Source organism: Triticum dicoccoides, chromosome 7B (assembly GCF_002162155.2).
Source record: "Triticum dicoccoides isolate Atlit2015 ecotype Zavitan chromosome 7B, WEW_v2.0, whole genome shotgun sequence".
NCBI lineage: Eukaryota > Viridiplantae > Streptophyta > Magnoliopsida > Poales > Poaceae > Triticum > Triticum dicoccoides.
In genome coordinates, this window is record NC_041393.1 from 288623990 (window position 1) to 288639647 (window position 15658).

General features: G+C 42.9%; 1 protein-coding gene across 1 annotated transcript in view; it reads right to left on the reverse strand.

The window, feature by feature from the left end:
* Positions 1-4778: 4778 nt before the first annotated feature.
* Positions 4779-15658, reverse strand: part of LOC119338206 (exocyst complex component SEC8) — a 44245-nt gene continuing 33365 nt past the window's right edge. Inside the window, exons 19-26 of the mRNA XM_037610512.1 lie at positions 14450-14535; positions 13887-14082; positions 13723-13800; positions 5730-5831; positions 5560-5634; positions 5373-5468; positions 5217-5266; positions 4779-5133 (exon numbers count right to left, since the gene is read on the reverse strand). Of these exons, the coding sequence (XP_037466409.1) occupies positions 5046-5133; positions 5217-5266; positions 5373-5468; positions 5560-5634; positions 5730-5831; positions 13723-13800; positions 13887-14082; positions 14450-14535 (771 nt within the window). The 3' untranslated portion in view covers positions 4779-5045. The remainder of the gene's footprint in view (positions 5134-5216; positions 5267-5372; positions 5469-5559; positions 5635-5729; positions 5832-13722; positions 13801-13886; positions 14083-14449; positions 14536-15658) is intronic.

Below are 15658 nucleotides of genomic sequence, written 5' to 3' on the forward strand. Positions count from 1 at the left end.
TTATGGGCGCCCGAGGAGTACAAGAAGCCGGCGGCGAGTGAAAATTCATCGAGGAGCCAGTACTCTGAGTCCAGTAACAAGCAGGGGTCGAAGAATTTCACCTCCAAGAAGGATGCTGAACAGGAAGCTACGTCGTCGGTCAAGAACAATAACAGGAGATCTCAGAACAAAAGAAAGGACGCTCCAGCTCAAGTATATAAGCCAAAAAACACGCTAATGCTCACTGATTCAGCGCATGAGGGACAGCATCAAGATCCAGAAGGGACTAAGGAGGATGATACTGAGCGTGAGCGAGATCCTAAGAAGAAGAAGCCCACACCTGACAATTCGTCAGAGACCGCGACGCGGTCCTGCCAGTCGCAATGAGTTGTATCAGTTGGAACTGCCGGGGGCTTGGGAACCCCGAGGCAGTTCGAGAGCTTCGCAGCATCGTGAAGCTAGAAGGTCCCTCTCTTGTCTTTGTTATGGAAACGAAGATAAGAGGTAAAAGAGTGGAGGATCTGCAGCATACTCTAGGTCTTGGAGGATGCTTTGCGGTTGATAGTGTTGGTTTAAGTGGTGGAGTTGGCCTTTTTTGGTCAAAAGATGTAAAAGTTGAACTGAGGAATTATAGCACCTCTCACATAGATGTTTTGGTGTAGAATAAAGATATGAACTCACCGGTGTGGCGGTTCACCGGTTTTTATGGAGCGCCTAGAGCAACAGATAGACACAATAGTTGGCTCTCTATGCGTACGTTGCATGCCTTGCCGCATGAGGCATGGCTTTGCATGGGAGACTTCAACAAAACGTTGTACGCTTGTGAGCATTTCAGCAGATCGCTTCGACCAGAGGCACAAATGAGAGCGTTCCGAGAAGTTATAGATGATATTGCCTTCCAGGATTTAGGTTGGTCCGGCACAACGTATACATGGGACAACCAGCAATCTCGAGAGGCTAATGTAAAAGCAAGGCTCGATAGAGCGTTTGCTAATGAGGAATTTCGGCAAAGGTTCCAACACATCAGAGTGAGACATTTGAGTTCGATTGAGTCCGATCACTGTTTTGTGGTTGCTGAAATACGTGCTTCTCACTCCGTTGGACCCAGGTCAACCAAACAGTTCAGGTATGAAAATGTTTGGCAAACACACATTGACTGATCGAATGGTGGCCGACATGTGGAGAGGCCGAACACGTTCCCCCAGTCTACAAGGCCTCGCTGATTCCCTGAAACATCTTCAAGGGGTACTCGAACCGTGGGGTGTAAAGGAGTTTGGGGGTTTAACTCGCAAAGTTCGTCAGTTGCAGAAACGTTTGGACAAACTTCGGATGTGTTCAGTTGGACGTGTCCCCAATGACGAGGAAAGGAGTATTGCCCAAAAGCTACGTGAAGCATTACATCGAGAAGAGATCTGGGCCCGCCAGCGCTCGCGGATTCCTTGGCTACGAGATGGCGACCGTAATACAGGATATTTTCATGCTCAGGCAGCTCAAAGGAAAAGGATCAACAAAATGCAGGGCCTAATGCGTCCAGATGGCTTGTTTTGCATGAATGAAAGTGAAGATAAGGTAGAAGTGCAGTCCTTCTACCAAGATTTGTATACTTTCCAAGGATTGGTTGATCCTAGTGGGCTTCTTCAGTACGTTCCTGTCAAAATCTCTGAGGAGATGAATAGGGAACTTACGAAACCTTTTACACCAGCAGAGGTACGGAAAGCTTTATTCCAGATGGCGCCTACAAAGGCTCCTGGAGTAGACAGGTACACAGCTGGGTTCTTTCAGCGACACTGGGCACTTGTTGGCGATGATGTGACTCAGGCTGTGCTTGATTTTTTGAATGGAGGCGAATTATCGGCGGGGCTCAATAATACTTCTATAACACTTATCCCTAAGGTACAACACCCTCAGTAAATTACACAGTACCGTCCGATTGCTCTCTGTCAGGTGCCATACAAAATTGCAGCTAAGGTGGTGGCAAACCGAATGAGAGATGATATGGATGAGGTAATCAGTGAAGAACAAAGTGCATTTGTACCAGGACGTCTCATTACTGATAATGTTCTGGTAGCTTATGAAACTGTTCACACGATGAGGCGAAGGAAGAAAGGGAAAAATTTCTCATGTGCTGTCAAACTCGATATGATGAAGGCCTACGATCGCGTCGAATGGAGTTATCTTGAGGCAGTTCTGCTGAAGTTGGGATATGACATGGCCTTTGTCAGGCTAATTGTGAAGTGTGTTACTTCAGTCAGATTTTTGGTGAGAGTAAATGGCGATCTCTTGCGTACTTTACACCTTTCAAAGGGCTTCGGCAAGGCGAACCGGTTTCCCCATATCTTTTTCTGCTTTGTGCGGAAGGTTTTCCTCTCTACTCAAATTTTACAACGTGGGATGGATTGATAGGGGGATCAGAGTAAGCTATAAAGCCCCATGGGTTAGCCATCTTTTGTTTACTGATGATAGTTTAATCTTTATCAGTGCAAATGAAGACAGTGCAATGCGCCTAAAGACAATCCTTCAAGTTTATGGGGCCGCCTCGGGACAAAGTGTTAATCATGATAAAAGTGCCATATTTTTTAGTACTAGCACTCCGAGTGCTCTGAAAAATACCCTTAAAAGGGTTTTGGACATACAGGTAGAGGCCTTCAATGAGAGATACTTGGGTCTACCCACTGCGGTGGGGAGGATCACTAGCGACACCTTTGAGTATATCAGTGATAAGGCGAAAGGAAAAATACAAGGGTGGTCTGAGAAGCTCCTTGCTTGCGCAGGTAGAGAAACCTTGTTGAAATCAGTTGTGCAAGCAATTCAGACCTACCCGATGAGTACTTTCCTCTTCACCAAGAAGGTATGTAAGAGTTTGACTACCCCCATGGCAAAATACTTTTGGAGTAGCTCTCTTGACAAGAAATCAATGCACTGGGTATCCTGGCAAAATCTTGCGACACCAAAATGCAAGGGCGGCCTGGGATTCCGAGATTTGCATCAGTTTAACCTTGCACTACTTGGAAAACACGGATGGCGTTTTATGACAAAGCCGGATTCCTTGTGTGCAAGAGTGATGAAAGGTAGATATTTCCTGGACACCGACTTCATGCAAGCAACATGTCCCCGATCAGCGTCGGCTACTTGGCGGGCAATTATTGCAGGAAGAGAAACACTTGATGCTGGTCTTATAAAACGAGTTGGGGATGGAACCTCTATCTCAGTTTGGGACGATAAATGGATTCCAGGAACGAGCTCCATGAAACCGATGGTGAGACCAGCCAACACCACTGTTGACAGAGTTGCAGATTTACTGGATCCACAGATTGGTAGATGGAATGAATCGTTGGTTCATGACACGTTCATTGCAACTGATGCACAGGCAATTCTTAATATTCCTTTAAGCATGAACGGGCGTGCGGACTCCCTTGCGTGGGCGTTTGAGCGATCAGGCTTATACACTGTTAAATCAGCGTACCGTATTCTTATGACTCAGAAAGAGAGTGCAGCTCTCGACGAAGGAACGGCTACGGAAACTTCAAATGAAGAAAAACATATGTGGAAGGCTCTGTGGAAGCTCAATGTTGTTCCTAAAGTGCGTGTTTTCTGGTGGAGGGTTCTCTGAGGAATCCTTCCTGACGAGACCACACTCAAGAGGCGACATATAGCAGAGGTTGATGGATGCAAAATCTGTCATACAATGGGAGAAGATCTGAAACATGCGTTGATTCATTGTGTGCACGCTGCTGGTTTTTGGGATGCAGCGAGGGCATGGTTCCAGATTACTCTCCAAGTTTAAACCCTACCAGTTGGGCGAGGGATATCTTATGTGATCAGCGGATCACGGACAAAGATCGGCCCATCATTATCACCATCATGTGGAACATTTGGCATTCTAGGAATCGGGTGAAGCATGATGGTGCAGCTCTTGATCCGGTGACTATAGCAAGACGTACGAGAGAAGTGATGGCAATCCTTGAGCTACCAAGGAAGGAGCCGGTGGTATTACCTGGCCACGGCTGGCGACCGCCGGAGCAAGGCATCATCAAGATCTCAACGGATGAGGCACTGAACTTTGAAGAAGGCCGAGGAGGAGGTGGGGGCGTTGCTCGCACAAATACCTCTTTGCTTGCGGCATGGTGCAAACCTCATCCAGGAAATTTCGGACCCTTTCATCATGGAAGCTATTGCTATACATGAAGGTGTCAAGTTTGCCAAACAGAGGGGTTCTACGCATGTGATAATGGAAACTGATTGTCTAGAGGTAGTGTCACTCTGGAACACTCGCCACAATACACGTTCGATTGTGGCGCCTATTTTAGATGAAATTGAAGAGCTAGCTAGAGATTTTTCCCTTTTTGAAATTCAACATGTAATGAGGACAGCAAACATCCCAGCTCATCTTTGTGCTAAGCGTGCTTGCACATTGAATGTGACTGAGTGTTGGCTCAATGATACTGTCCTAGGACTGTTTTTTATGAATAAAGCTCTCTAAATTGCTTGCAAAAAAAAAAGATACTCCCTTCATTCACAAATATACAATGTTATACACTTTTTTCAGAATTGAATGTATATACACATTTTAGTTTGTCTATTCACTCATTTCAGTCAATATATAGTCCATTTAAAATATCTAAATATCTTATATTTGTTAATGGAGGGAGTACCTTTTAGTGTCTTTCTTTAAAACTAGAAACTATGGCTCGCCACAATTTGCTAGCCCATGGCTCACATTCGGTCTTAAATTCGTGGCCACAATTGGCACCTTTTGTGGTGACTATTTACCATGTGCTATGTGACGGCAACAATTTGAATAACGGAACACATGAATCTGGGAATTTTATTAAAATTACGTCCAAAAGATTACACATTTACAACGATCAAGAATGAGCGTTCCAGTCAAAGCACTACAAATTTACAGTGAATGAGACAACAAATAACACATTACCTACACTGTAGACATCAAAAGAAAAAAACCAAACAGAAATAACAAAATTAACTACAGCTACAAAGATAGCCGAGAAAGATACAGTGAGACATCTGCCACCAGTTATGGCTAAAATCATCTTGCCCAATTCAACTTAATGACTCAAAATCTGTGAGATACGGCGTTCAGCATCCATTGGTATCTCTCTACCAGGTACATTGACCTTTAGTATGCTCAAGTATCTACACAAACAAAATAACATCAAACTGAATATGGTTAACCAAAAACAATGACAATGTAAATGAAAAATATTCGACACGCTTACTCTTTTGCAGAAAAAATATATTCCTGTTCAGCAACGAACCCAAGCAAAGACTGCACATTGAGGAATAGGGTGATAAGCTTCAAAGAAAAAACACGACTATATTCGCAAAAAAAGAAAAAACACGACTATGGGTACGTGGTATTATTACTAGTGTACCTCGAAAGGCAGGTTTAGTAGCTCATAGAATGTCCGAACACGATCTAATCTCTGTTGGACTGCCTCACTATCAATGGAAGGTATGGCTGCAAGTGCCTGCATAGAGAGAAATAATTTACACATGTGACTACGGAATCGGCCATCTACTTGATCTATCAAAAACTATCACTGCAAATGAAAGTCCTACCTGTTCTAGTGCTATCGAGTTTCTGCATATTTGTTGAACTCCCAACAGGTTGATGGACTTCATTAGTGCGAGTGCCTTTCATAATTGAACAACCGTAAGTAGGATATCTCGAATCTGCTTTGACAGTACAGGCTTATAACAAGAAGAATAAGCAGTGATTCGGAACAAACCTTTATTGATGCATTAGCAGCAACACTAGAAATCCCACCAAATACATAGTTCCTTTTCGATTCTGGGATGTAAGGAGCCATTTCTTCATCCCTACGTGCAATCTGTCACATTGTAAAGCCCAGCACATGTTAAACGGCCCAATAATATCAGTAAATTGAAGAATGCAGCATTACTTAATGTGCACTATGTGATGCGTGAGTACAAAATATGAACTTGAATTTTTATCTAGATGCATATGCATCCAAATCGATACTCCTGTTTCACTTTTAATAATGTACCTATAAAAAATTTAGCCTAAACAAACTCTTACAAAATCTCGGTAAGGATTAAATTAAGAACTAAGCCAACTACATCCTCTCACAGTGTTTTGAGGCTCTGAACCATTCGATCCGCTCATTTAACGCTCCAGATCATCCGATCACACCACGCCCCCGTGAGTGAGGGCTTTGCACCACGCGGTCCTGGTGTCCCGGCCAGCCCAACTTTATTGGACTGCTGCTCCAGAAACTGAGTTGGGTGCCTTCTAAACTCTACGCGCAACGCAGATCCTCCGAGACCTTTTCCGAGTCTTTCAGTCAGAGGCTGCACTGACTGGTGAGTGTTCCATGGGTCTCCAGCACCTTCCCAGATGTTGTCCTGCCAGCTGCAATGGTTCGACCCCATGGTATACAATGCCTCCTGAGTCAGGTGGCAGAAGAATAATGGCAAGGTAGCTCGACTATCCAACTTCCGTTGCAGTTAGTCTTACTGAAGAGTGGAGATGCGTTACAGCCCGTCTGCCTCCTTTTTCTAGCTCCACCCAAGGTTTGCATCTGCCTTTCTATGTGATAATTTGGCCAAGAACTATCAGTGTAATCCATCTCAATTTTGTTTTTGTCCTCCTTTGTTTACTCAGGGTAAGGCATTTAAGAGAGAAGTCTGGCATGCCTCCTTTGCTAGTGGAGGAGCATCTCCTATCAACATGTCCGATGACGAAGGTGTTGATAAGTTGGGTGATCCTACGGGTGACATTGACGAGAGAGACATGAAGAGTCCAATATGAGAAGTTAGTGCTCACATTTCCTATACGTAATCCTTCGATTGTTTCTGTACAAATACTAATCAAAACTAAAGCTAACACTAATGATGACAGGTGGAAAAAAGCCGGCGAAGTCATGTTCGTAAGATCAAACTGTGTTTTAGCTAGTATTGCACTAGATTTTATTTTTTTGATAAGTGTCAAAGATTTATTCAGTCAGAAAGCAAGGACTTCTTGCAGTTACATAAATGTGGTCTGAAAATTTGGAGCAGGTGAGTATCATGTAGAATATCAATGTTACTATAGAAAGTTCTATGATGCCAGGTTGTGAGCATGCTGAAGTGCACAATGTTGAAGATGACGAAACCAAGGAGGAAGAAGTGCAAACTACCCAAGCCAAAAAGGCAAAGAAGGAGCCTGGGAAGATAGATGGAAGCTCCAATAAAAAGAATCTTGTTCAAAGGTATTCAATCGCATGGTTGACCACTTGATTAGTGAGGATGCCGCAATGAACTCAAACAAAATAGTATTGCCTTTGAAATTGAAAAGATAATGGAACAACTTGTGGCATGTGGAGCAGATGAAGGAACTGATGAGTACTTCACAGCAACCAAGTTGTTTGCTAAGTTTGAAAATCGTTGCTTCTTTAACAATATGAAGACTATCGAAATAGGTGTTAGGATCACACTTTAGACATGTGATCATGAAAGTGTTATTTCCTTCCTTTATGTTATGTCGCTTGAGTTTTGTTGAACTATATTTCCCTTTATGTTATGTCGCTTGAGACTTGTTGAACAATATTTCCCTTGACGTTATGTCACTTGAGACTTGTTGAACAATATTTCCCTTTATGTTATGTCACTTGACACTTGTTGAACTATATTTCCCTTTACCTTATGTCACTCGAGACTTGTTGAACAATGTTATTTTGTTATCGCTCGTGTTGATCATGACATGCACATATTACTTTGTTATCTTTTGTGTCTATGTAGATGAGCACAAGTGGCAGCCATAGTGAAGAGTCCGAAACTGATTCTGATGCTATGGCAATCTCAAAGGAGGCAAAGGCAGAAAAGGTACATGATGGCTGCACTTGTTGGTATTATGTGCAGTGAGAAGTATCTCATGAAAAAGAAGAGAAGAGTTCCTATAATGACCTGACAACAGTGGGTTACTGAGAACTTGGGTACTCCAGAAGATCTGGTCTTCTCCTGAAAAAGAAGAGAAGAGTTCCTATAGAGAAGAGTTCTCATGAAAAAGAAGAGAAGAGTTCCTATAATGACCTGACAACAGTGGGTTACTGAGACAGACTGGAAGAATCGGACTCTAAGTTTAAAGTAGGAGTAGAGTCTTTAGAGGCTCGCTTAGAAGGAATAAAGAGAAAAAAGCAACTGCAAGCGTTCGGGGCTTCTCCTTTTGAGACCGCGAAAGCAGAGCTGGTTACGTGATTAATATTATTATATTTCAGTAAGAAAACTACACTTTAATATATAAACATAAGAATGGAAGAGAATGAAAGAACCTGAGAAGAGCTTAGTTGGAACTCTTTACCGGGATCATAGGGGCTATGCTCCCCTCTCTCTGTCTCAGTCCCAGCCAACGGCATAGCAACACCTACTCTTCCTTCTGATGCAGCCTTCCTGGATCCATAATTTGGCTTCCTCGTTTGGGTCGTTGGTCTTTGTGGGAGATAATGTGTCAGCCGTGGTAGAAGTTGCTCCCTGAGTAGGCATGGGCGCCCGCCTAGATGAAGGGATTTTCTCATCTTGAGTTGTCGGGAGGAGTAAAGGAGATTGACTCTTTGACATTGACACGTATCAATCGGCGTTTATCAAGGGTCGCTCACTCATAGAAACTTTCTTGGTTGTGATAGAACCACTTATCTTTCGCCACTCCGCCTATTGAGCAATCGTGCTAGCGTCTCCCTAGAGTTGTGCAACAAGAGCATTTTCCGTGGTATCCACATTTTGAGCTCATTTCTGGTTGCATGACCCCATTTATCTATCCGTGTGTGTGTTTCCATGTGCCACATATTGCTATTGGTCTACTTGGTTTCACTTGCAAATTTGTGATGTGGTTCCTATGTCCATGTGCCATCTCCTCTTAGGAGGACCTTGGCAATTCGACCGCGGCGTCATCCATAACGGGCGAACCAATCGCTATAGCTTCAAGCTGAAGGGCAAGGAGTACGCGCTACGACCCATGTCGCCAAGTCAAGTGATCGCCGACAAGCAAGCATCTACCCATCGTGGAGAGAATAGTGAGCGAGTGAAGCACCCAAAAGAGAGTGACCGCCACAAATCAAAATTGAGTGCCTACACAATGAGCGGCGAGAAAAACTTAGTGCTTTAAGCCACCAAAAGAGACATGTGGGATGTGAGTGAGAGCCCATCGAGTGTCCTTCACTTTGTACTTGTGTGCAAAGACGAAGCGGTGAGGACTAATACTTCACGGGATCTACCTTTGGTGTTGTCTCGTTTGTTGCAGGAATTCAAGGATGTGTTTCCAGATGAGCTACCTCCCGGACTCCCTCCACCTTACGGAATTGAACACCGCATTGACCTCATTCCCGGCGCACCTTTACCGAACAAGGCACCATACCGCGTCAACCCGACGAGACAAAAGAGATTCGACGGCAAGTCCAACGTCTCAAGTAGAATGGGTATGTACGCGAGAGCTTAAGTCCATGTGCTGCTCCGGTTATTCTTGTGCCGGTAGTTATTGCATGTGTTCCGGTTGCCGTCCCATAAATGCTACCACCGTTCGTTATAGACACCCCATTCCATGCCTTGATGATATGCTGGCTGAACTTAGTGGAGCCACCATTTTCTCAAAAATTGATCTTAAATGTGGCTACTATCAAATTCGCATTCAAGAGGGTGATGAATGGAAAACGGCTTTCAAAACCAAATTTGGCTTGTATGAATGGTTAGTCATGCCTATGGGCTTATCCAAAGCGCCTAGCACTTTTATACGTGTGATGCATTATGTTTTTCACAAATATATTGGCATATGTGTTTATGGTGTACTTTGATGATATACTTGTGTTTAGTCAATCTCTTGAAGATCATGTCATACATCTTGGGGATGTCTTGCAAGTTCTTAGAAGCAAGCGTCATTATGCAAACATGGAAAAATGCACCTTTGGTGTTGATAAGCTTGTTTTCTTGGGCTTTGTTGTGTCTTCTAAGGGTGTTCATGTTGATGAGTCTAAAATTGACGCAATTAAAACTTGGCCACAACAAACCAATTTGCAACAAGTGCGTAGTTTTCTTGGTCTAGCCGGTTTCTATCGTCAATTCGTGAAGGACTTTAGCACTATTGCACCACCATTGCACGCATTAAGTAAGAAGAATGCACCATTTGTTTGGGGTCCTTCCCAAGTCACCGCATTCCATGAGCTTAAAAACTTGCTTACGCGTGCTCCATTACTTGCCTTACCCAACTTTGAAAACTTTGGAAGTGCATTGCTACGCTAGTGGTAATGGCATAGGAGGCGTGTTGATGCAAGAGAAGCGCCCTATAGCATACTTTAGCGGGGGGAAATACGAAGCACAACTTAACTATCCCATTTATGACAAAGAGTTGTATGCTTTTGTGAGTCTTGCATATTTGGGAGCATTATCTTCGTCCTCATGAATCTGTTCTTCATATGGATTATGAAACGCTTAAATACCTTAAGGGTCAAACGAAACTGAATAAGCGACATGCCAAATGAAGTGAGTTCATTGAGTCATTTCCTTATGTGATCAAGTACATCAACGGTAAGGAAAATGTTGTGACGGACGCTCTTTCACGCAAATGCATGCTTGTAACCCAACTTGAATTGAATGTCATAGGATTTGAGCACATTAAAGACTTGTATGCGCATGATGCTTCATTTGCTATTCCGCATCAAACTCGGGAGCGATATTATATCAAAGATGATTATCTAATGCAAGCTAACAAGCTTTGTATACCCGAGTCTTCTCTTCGTTTGTTGCTTTTGCAAGAGGCTTACGGCGAAGGACTTATGGTACACTTTGGACGCAACAAGACGTATGTAACCTCTCCAACAACTACATTTGGGCCAAGATGTTTTGTGACGTCTCACGCTACACCAACCGATGCTCTACATGTCACAAAGCTAAGTCTAAAACTCAATCCCATGATCTATATATGCTACTTCCTATTCCATATCACCCATGGAAAGATATTAGTATGGACTTTGTGCTTGGTTTGCCTAGAACTCAAAATGGAAAAGATTTGGTATTTGATGTTGTGGATCGTTTCTCTAAGATGGCACATTTCATTCCGTGCAACAAGATAGATGATGCTTCACATGTTGTAAATCTCTTTTGTAGGGAAATCTTGAGATTGCATTGAGTGCCCAAGACTATTGTGTCGGACCGCGACGTCAAGTTCCTTAGCTACTTTTGGAAGACACTATGCACCAAGCTCGGAATCAAACTACTCTTCTCATGGGCATAACATCCGCAAACCGACGGCCAAACGAAGGTCACAAACCGGACGCTATCTACTCTCCTCTGCGTGCTCATAAAGAAGAACATCAAGGAGTGGGAGGAATGCCTACCCATTGCCGAGTACGCCTACAATCGAGCAAGACATTCTACTACCGGCAAGTCCCCCTTCGTGGTCGTCTACGGATTCAACCCGTTATCCTCATCGGACATTCTAGCACTACCACTACAAGAGCGCACTAACATGGACGTGAGTGCACGAGCAACTTATCTCAAGAAGGTGCATGAAGAAACACGACAAGCAATCGAGCGCCAAGTACAACGACTCGCGACCAAGCTCAACATCAACAAGCACCCCATGATATTCAACCTAGGAGATCTAGTGTGGATACACCTTCAGAAGGACTGTTTCCCGAACGAGCGCAAGTCTAAGCTACTACCTTCCGCCGACGGACCCTTCAACGTGCTAGCACGCTACAACAACAATGCATACAAGATCGCCATTCCACGCGACAAGTACAACGTGAGCGACATCTTCAATGTCAAGGATCTATCTCCTTCCATGGTGATGAGGTTTTCAATCTGAGGTCGGATCTTTCCCAAGGGGAGGGGGGAGATGATGCGGAGCATCCTACGGTCATCCCCATGGACCTACCTTCGTCTCCCAAGACACCACGTGAACCAATGACTAGAGCTCGAGCAAGGGCTATCGAAGCCGAGGTGAACTCGCTCCTCTCCGAACTTACATACTCCTCCACATGTGAGACATGGCTACTACCTCAAGCGGAGACCTTGTCTGTGATCAAGTACTTGGAGGAAGGCCATGAAGCTGCTACCACCTACGTTTTAGGGTTAGCATTGTGATAGCTCAACATTGAGATAGAGCTCTGCTCATCCACTTACCCCTACTCACATGGAGATCAAGGCCTCCATGTGAGAAGATCTCCCAAGTGGATTCAAGACCCCCTTGTGGGAAGATCCTCCAAGGATTCAAGACCTCTCTCCTTCAAGGATTGGGATGAACTAGCTACCCTTTGTACCCTCTTGTGTTGACTTTGGATCTTGTATCTCCCCTTTGTGTATGTGGATCTAGCACATATGTGATTGAGTTTTGTCTATTTGAGTGTTTTCCCTCTCGTGTTCTTCGTGTTCTTGGGATCCCCCTCAAAATCGTGAAAGATCGGCCTTAGGAGTTCCACTCCACATCAGCTATCCCAATTGTGATGGATGTTTAGCTACATACAAAGGGCAATAGTACCATGTGTCGGAATTTAACTTTGCATATTCATCTCTACGCAAAGTCATTGAGCGTGCATTTGGTGTGTTCAAGATGAAATAGCATATTTTACTGAAAATGCCAAGTTACCCATACATCCCCAACCCATAGGCCATGCTTCCAACATTGTGGTTGGTGATGATGCGACCATGCAAGCAACTCGCGAGGCGATTGCTAATGGATTGCTCGCAGATCAAGTATAGTTTCACATATTAGTTGACAAGACTGATGGTAAGTGTGTATTTTTGATGGTATGTGTACGTATGCAAGCCTATGATGGTTGGTCCATATTTTGGATGATATATTTCGTATATAAGACTATGATGGATGTTGCTTATTTTGGATGTTATGTGTCATTTTCATATATCGGATGGTATATTCCTACCATCATGACAATTCTAGAAAAAATAATCCGTATTTTTTTGGCTAAATCTCACTTTATCGAGTCAAAACACATGACATGTGCTTTAATCTGCATATAAACATCACCGTCAGCACTCCAGAACGTTACTGACATTTCACAACACCCATAGCTCCTACATCTGACCAATAACTGGGTAAACAAACAGCCAGATTCTGATTCTCAGGAATCCAGAGCAACAGCTGATTCTCAGGAATATAGAGCCAGGGGATTCTAGGGAATCTGTAGCCCAAACAAAGGGGACCTTAGTACATTGCATGTTGCTATATAGCCTAGGATATGCAGATATGGCCCTGGTTAACCTCTAGATAAATGGGTTACCGATAAATTCAGTTAAATGGCCGATTCACCGATTAATCCCTACTCAGCACCCAACCGATAATGACTATTTGAGCGCAAATTCCTGTCAATACTAGGGTTCTATTTTTGAAGAACGTATTATCTGCCGATCTAACTACAGGCAAAAAACAAATAAACAATATGCATTCCTATGGCTTGCCTGTTGGCAAATTTGGACGTACCCGTGTCATGTTTACGGTGTTGAATTTAGCTTTTTGCAAGTTGCAGGGCTAAACTGATCACGGGTTCCTAGTGCAATTTACTTTTTTATATACAGTTTGGCATTGTGGTAACTTCTCGCAAGTGCTTACTAATTTCCATTTGTGGATATAACGGTTAGTTGAAAGCATCATCTTTAGATTGTTTTACTTAAGTCAGTAAATACCCCCCTATGTAATAAGATTCTACAATAAAAACAATCATAGGTTGGCTCTAAAGAACACTAAAGTTGTACTCATACTAACGTGGGCTGGCCTACCTGAGTTGTAAGAGAGATGATGAAGTCATCAGGATCTTCAGCGTCTTGATCTTCTACATATTCTCTTTTTGTCATGTCCTGAATGTTTGCAAGAAAATTATTGACATGCGATAAATCCATCAATAACAACAGAGTAATACCATCAGAAACTTGAGTACTATTACCTGCATGTGATATATTGTCTCCAACTGCATTTCCAATCTCAAGACTCTAACACAATCGGTTGCTAGCCTTCTGTACTCATTAGCAAGAGATGCAAGGCTTTTCGGAATTGCACTAGATGTGCGAGTATGGTGACTTTGGTGTATGTCACTTTTGTTTTCTGAGATGGTGGATGGACTTATAAATGACTCACCAAGCCTGAAAGTTCAAAGGAGGCAAAACCATAAGCATGCAGCACAGGAATTCTCGCGATGACAGATCATAAGCGATGATACAACCAAGAAGATCAGCAAAAAGGATTAAGTATTATATGATTGCTAACTACTCCCTCCGTCCCACAATGTAGCTTGCAAAAACAACTTATATTGTGGGACGAAGGAAGTATTCTTTAATAGGGTGTGACTGGAATCAGATGTATACTATAGCTGGAATGTGTTGATGCTTCATAGTCGCACAATGTTCTAGTGCACTAACTGAATCTACCCTATTTGCCCCTCTAGTGGATATCAGTGGAATGGTACTGTAGTTCAACAAGGTAGCTAAACGAGTGAAACAATAGGTTTACCTTTCAACTGAATCTGCTAAATATTCCAAGGAGTCGCTAAGAGATGCCAGCAATATCAATTTCTGGTCATCATGGATCAAGTTTTCCTGCATACCAAGAAGAACAGTTAACAATTAGCATGAAAATATTATAATCATACACTGCCCAGTCTCTCACATTTCAAGACTATAATAACGCCTCTTGAAATAAAAAAGTTCAACTTGTCCCTTCCACAGTAAATATTATGTATAAGTATGTATCTTATATGAGACTGTATTGTGTGCATGTGCTTGAGCTCCTCAGCCACACAGGTGCTTAGAGATATATGCAGAGATCTTCGGAACAGAGTAGAGAAGGTAAACATCAAATCAAATTAACGTGTGAAATTGGTCATCTCCGACTATCTTTCAGTATTAAAATATATAGAACCAGTGTACATCAGCACGAATGATGAGAAGGCAATGGCGTGTAGGTTCATACAATCTTGACCCCGCATGTAATTGAGAGAGAAGAGTACATCTTCATTATATAATACTCCGTATCAGACAAGACACGTGGGTCTGTACAACCAGTTAAAAACAAAACACTGCATGCATCTTTGTCCTCTCTTTTCTCTTGTTCTATTCTATTCCATCTCTCATTCATTCAAATCCAGAATCCCTTTCTCTCATTTATCTGACCCTCACTCCAGGACATGCTCACGGCTGGTACGCTCCTTCTCCACATTCTACAAGAGGCAATGCCTAGAAAGGAAGGCCATGTGAAGTGGCTATTGGACCGAAGTGGGCTTTCTAGATTAGCAGCAATTTTGGTTTTCTATTTAAGAGAAAATGTCTCATCACTTTTAGAACTTGTTAAGCATAACTAATCAGACTACCAAATGGGGAGCTACTGAATCAGAGTAATCTGATTCATGAATCGGTTATCAGATTCGCGAACCAGAGATGTATACCCCCCTCGAATCCGAATCCAATTCGTAGAAAGTGATGGATCACAAATTGCGAATTGAGCAGACTGCGAATCTGGTAACATTGTCAGCTTTCGAAGATAAGGCATATCAGCCAAAAGTCTAGAACATTATCAGCTTTGAAGACATGATCAAACTAGAAATGTGGTGTACATCTTCTTCTCTAACATCAACAACTGGAACCTGTTAGTGCATGCCTCAGGAGAAAAAAACCATAAAAATATACTGACTAGCAGAATAAAATGCATGTGCATGCAAATTCA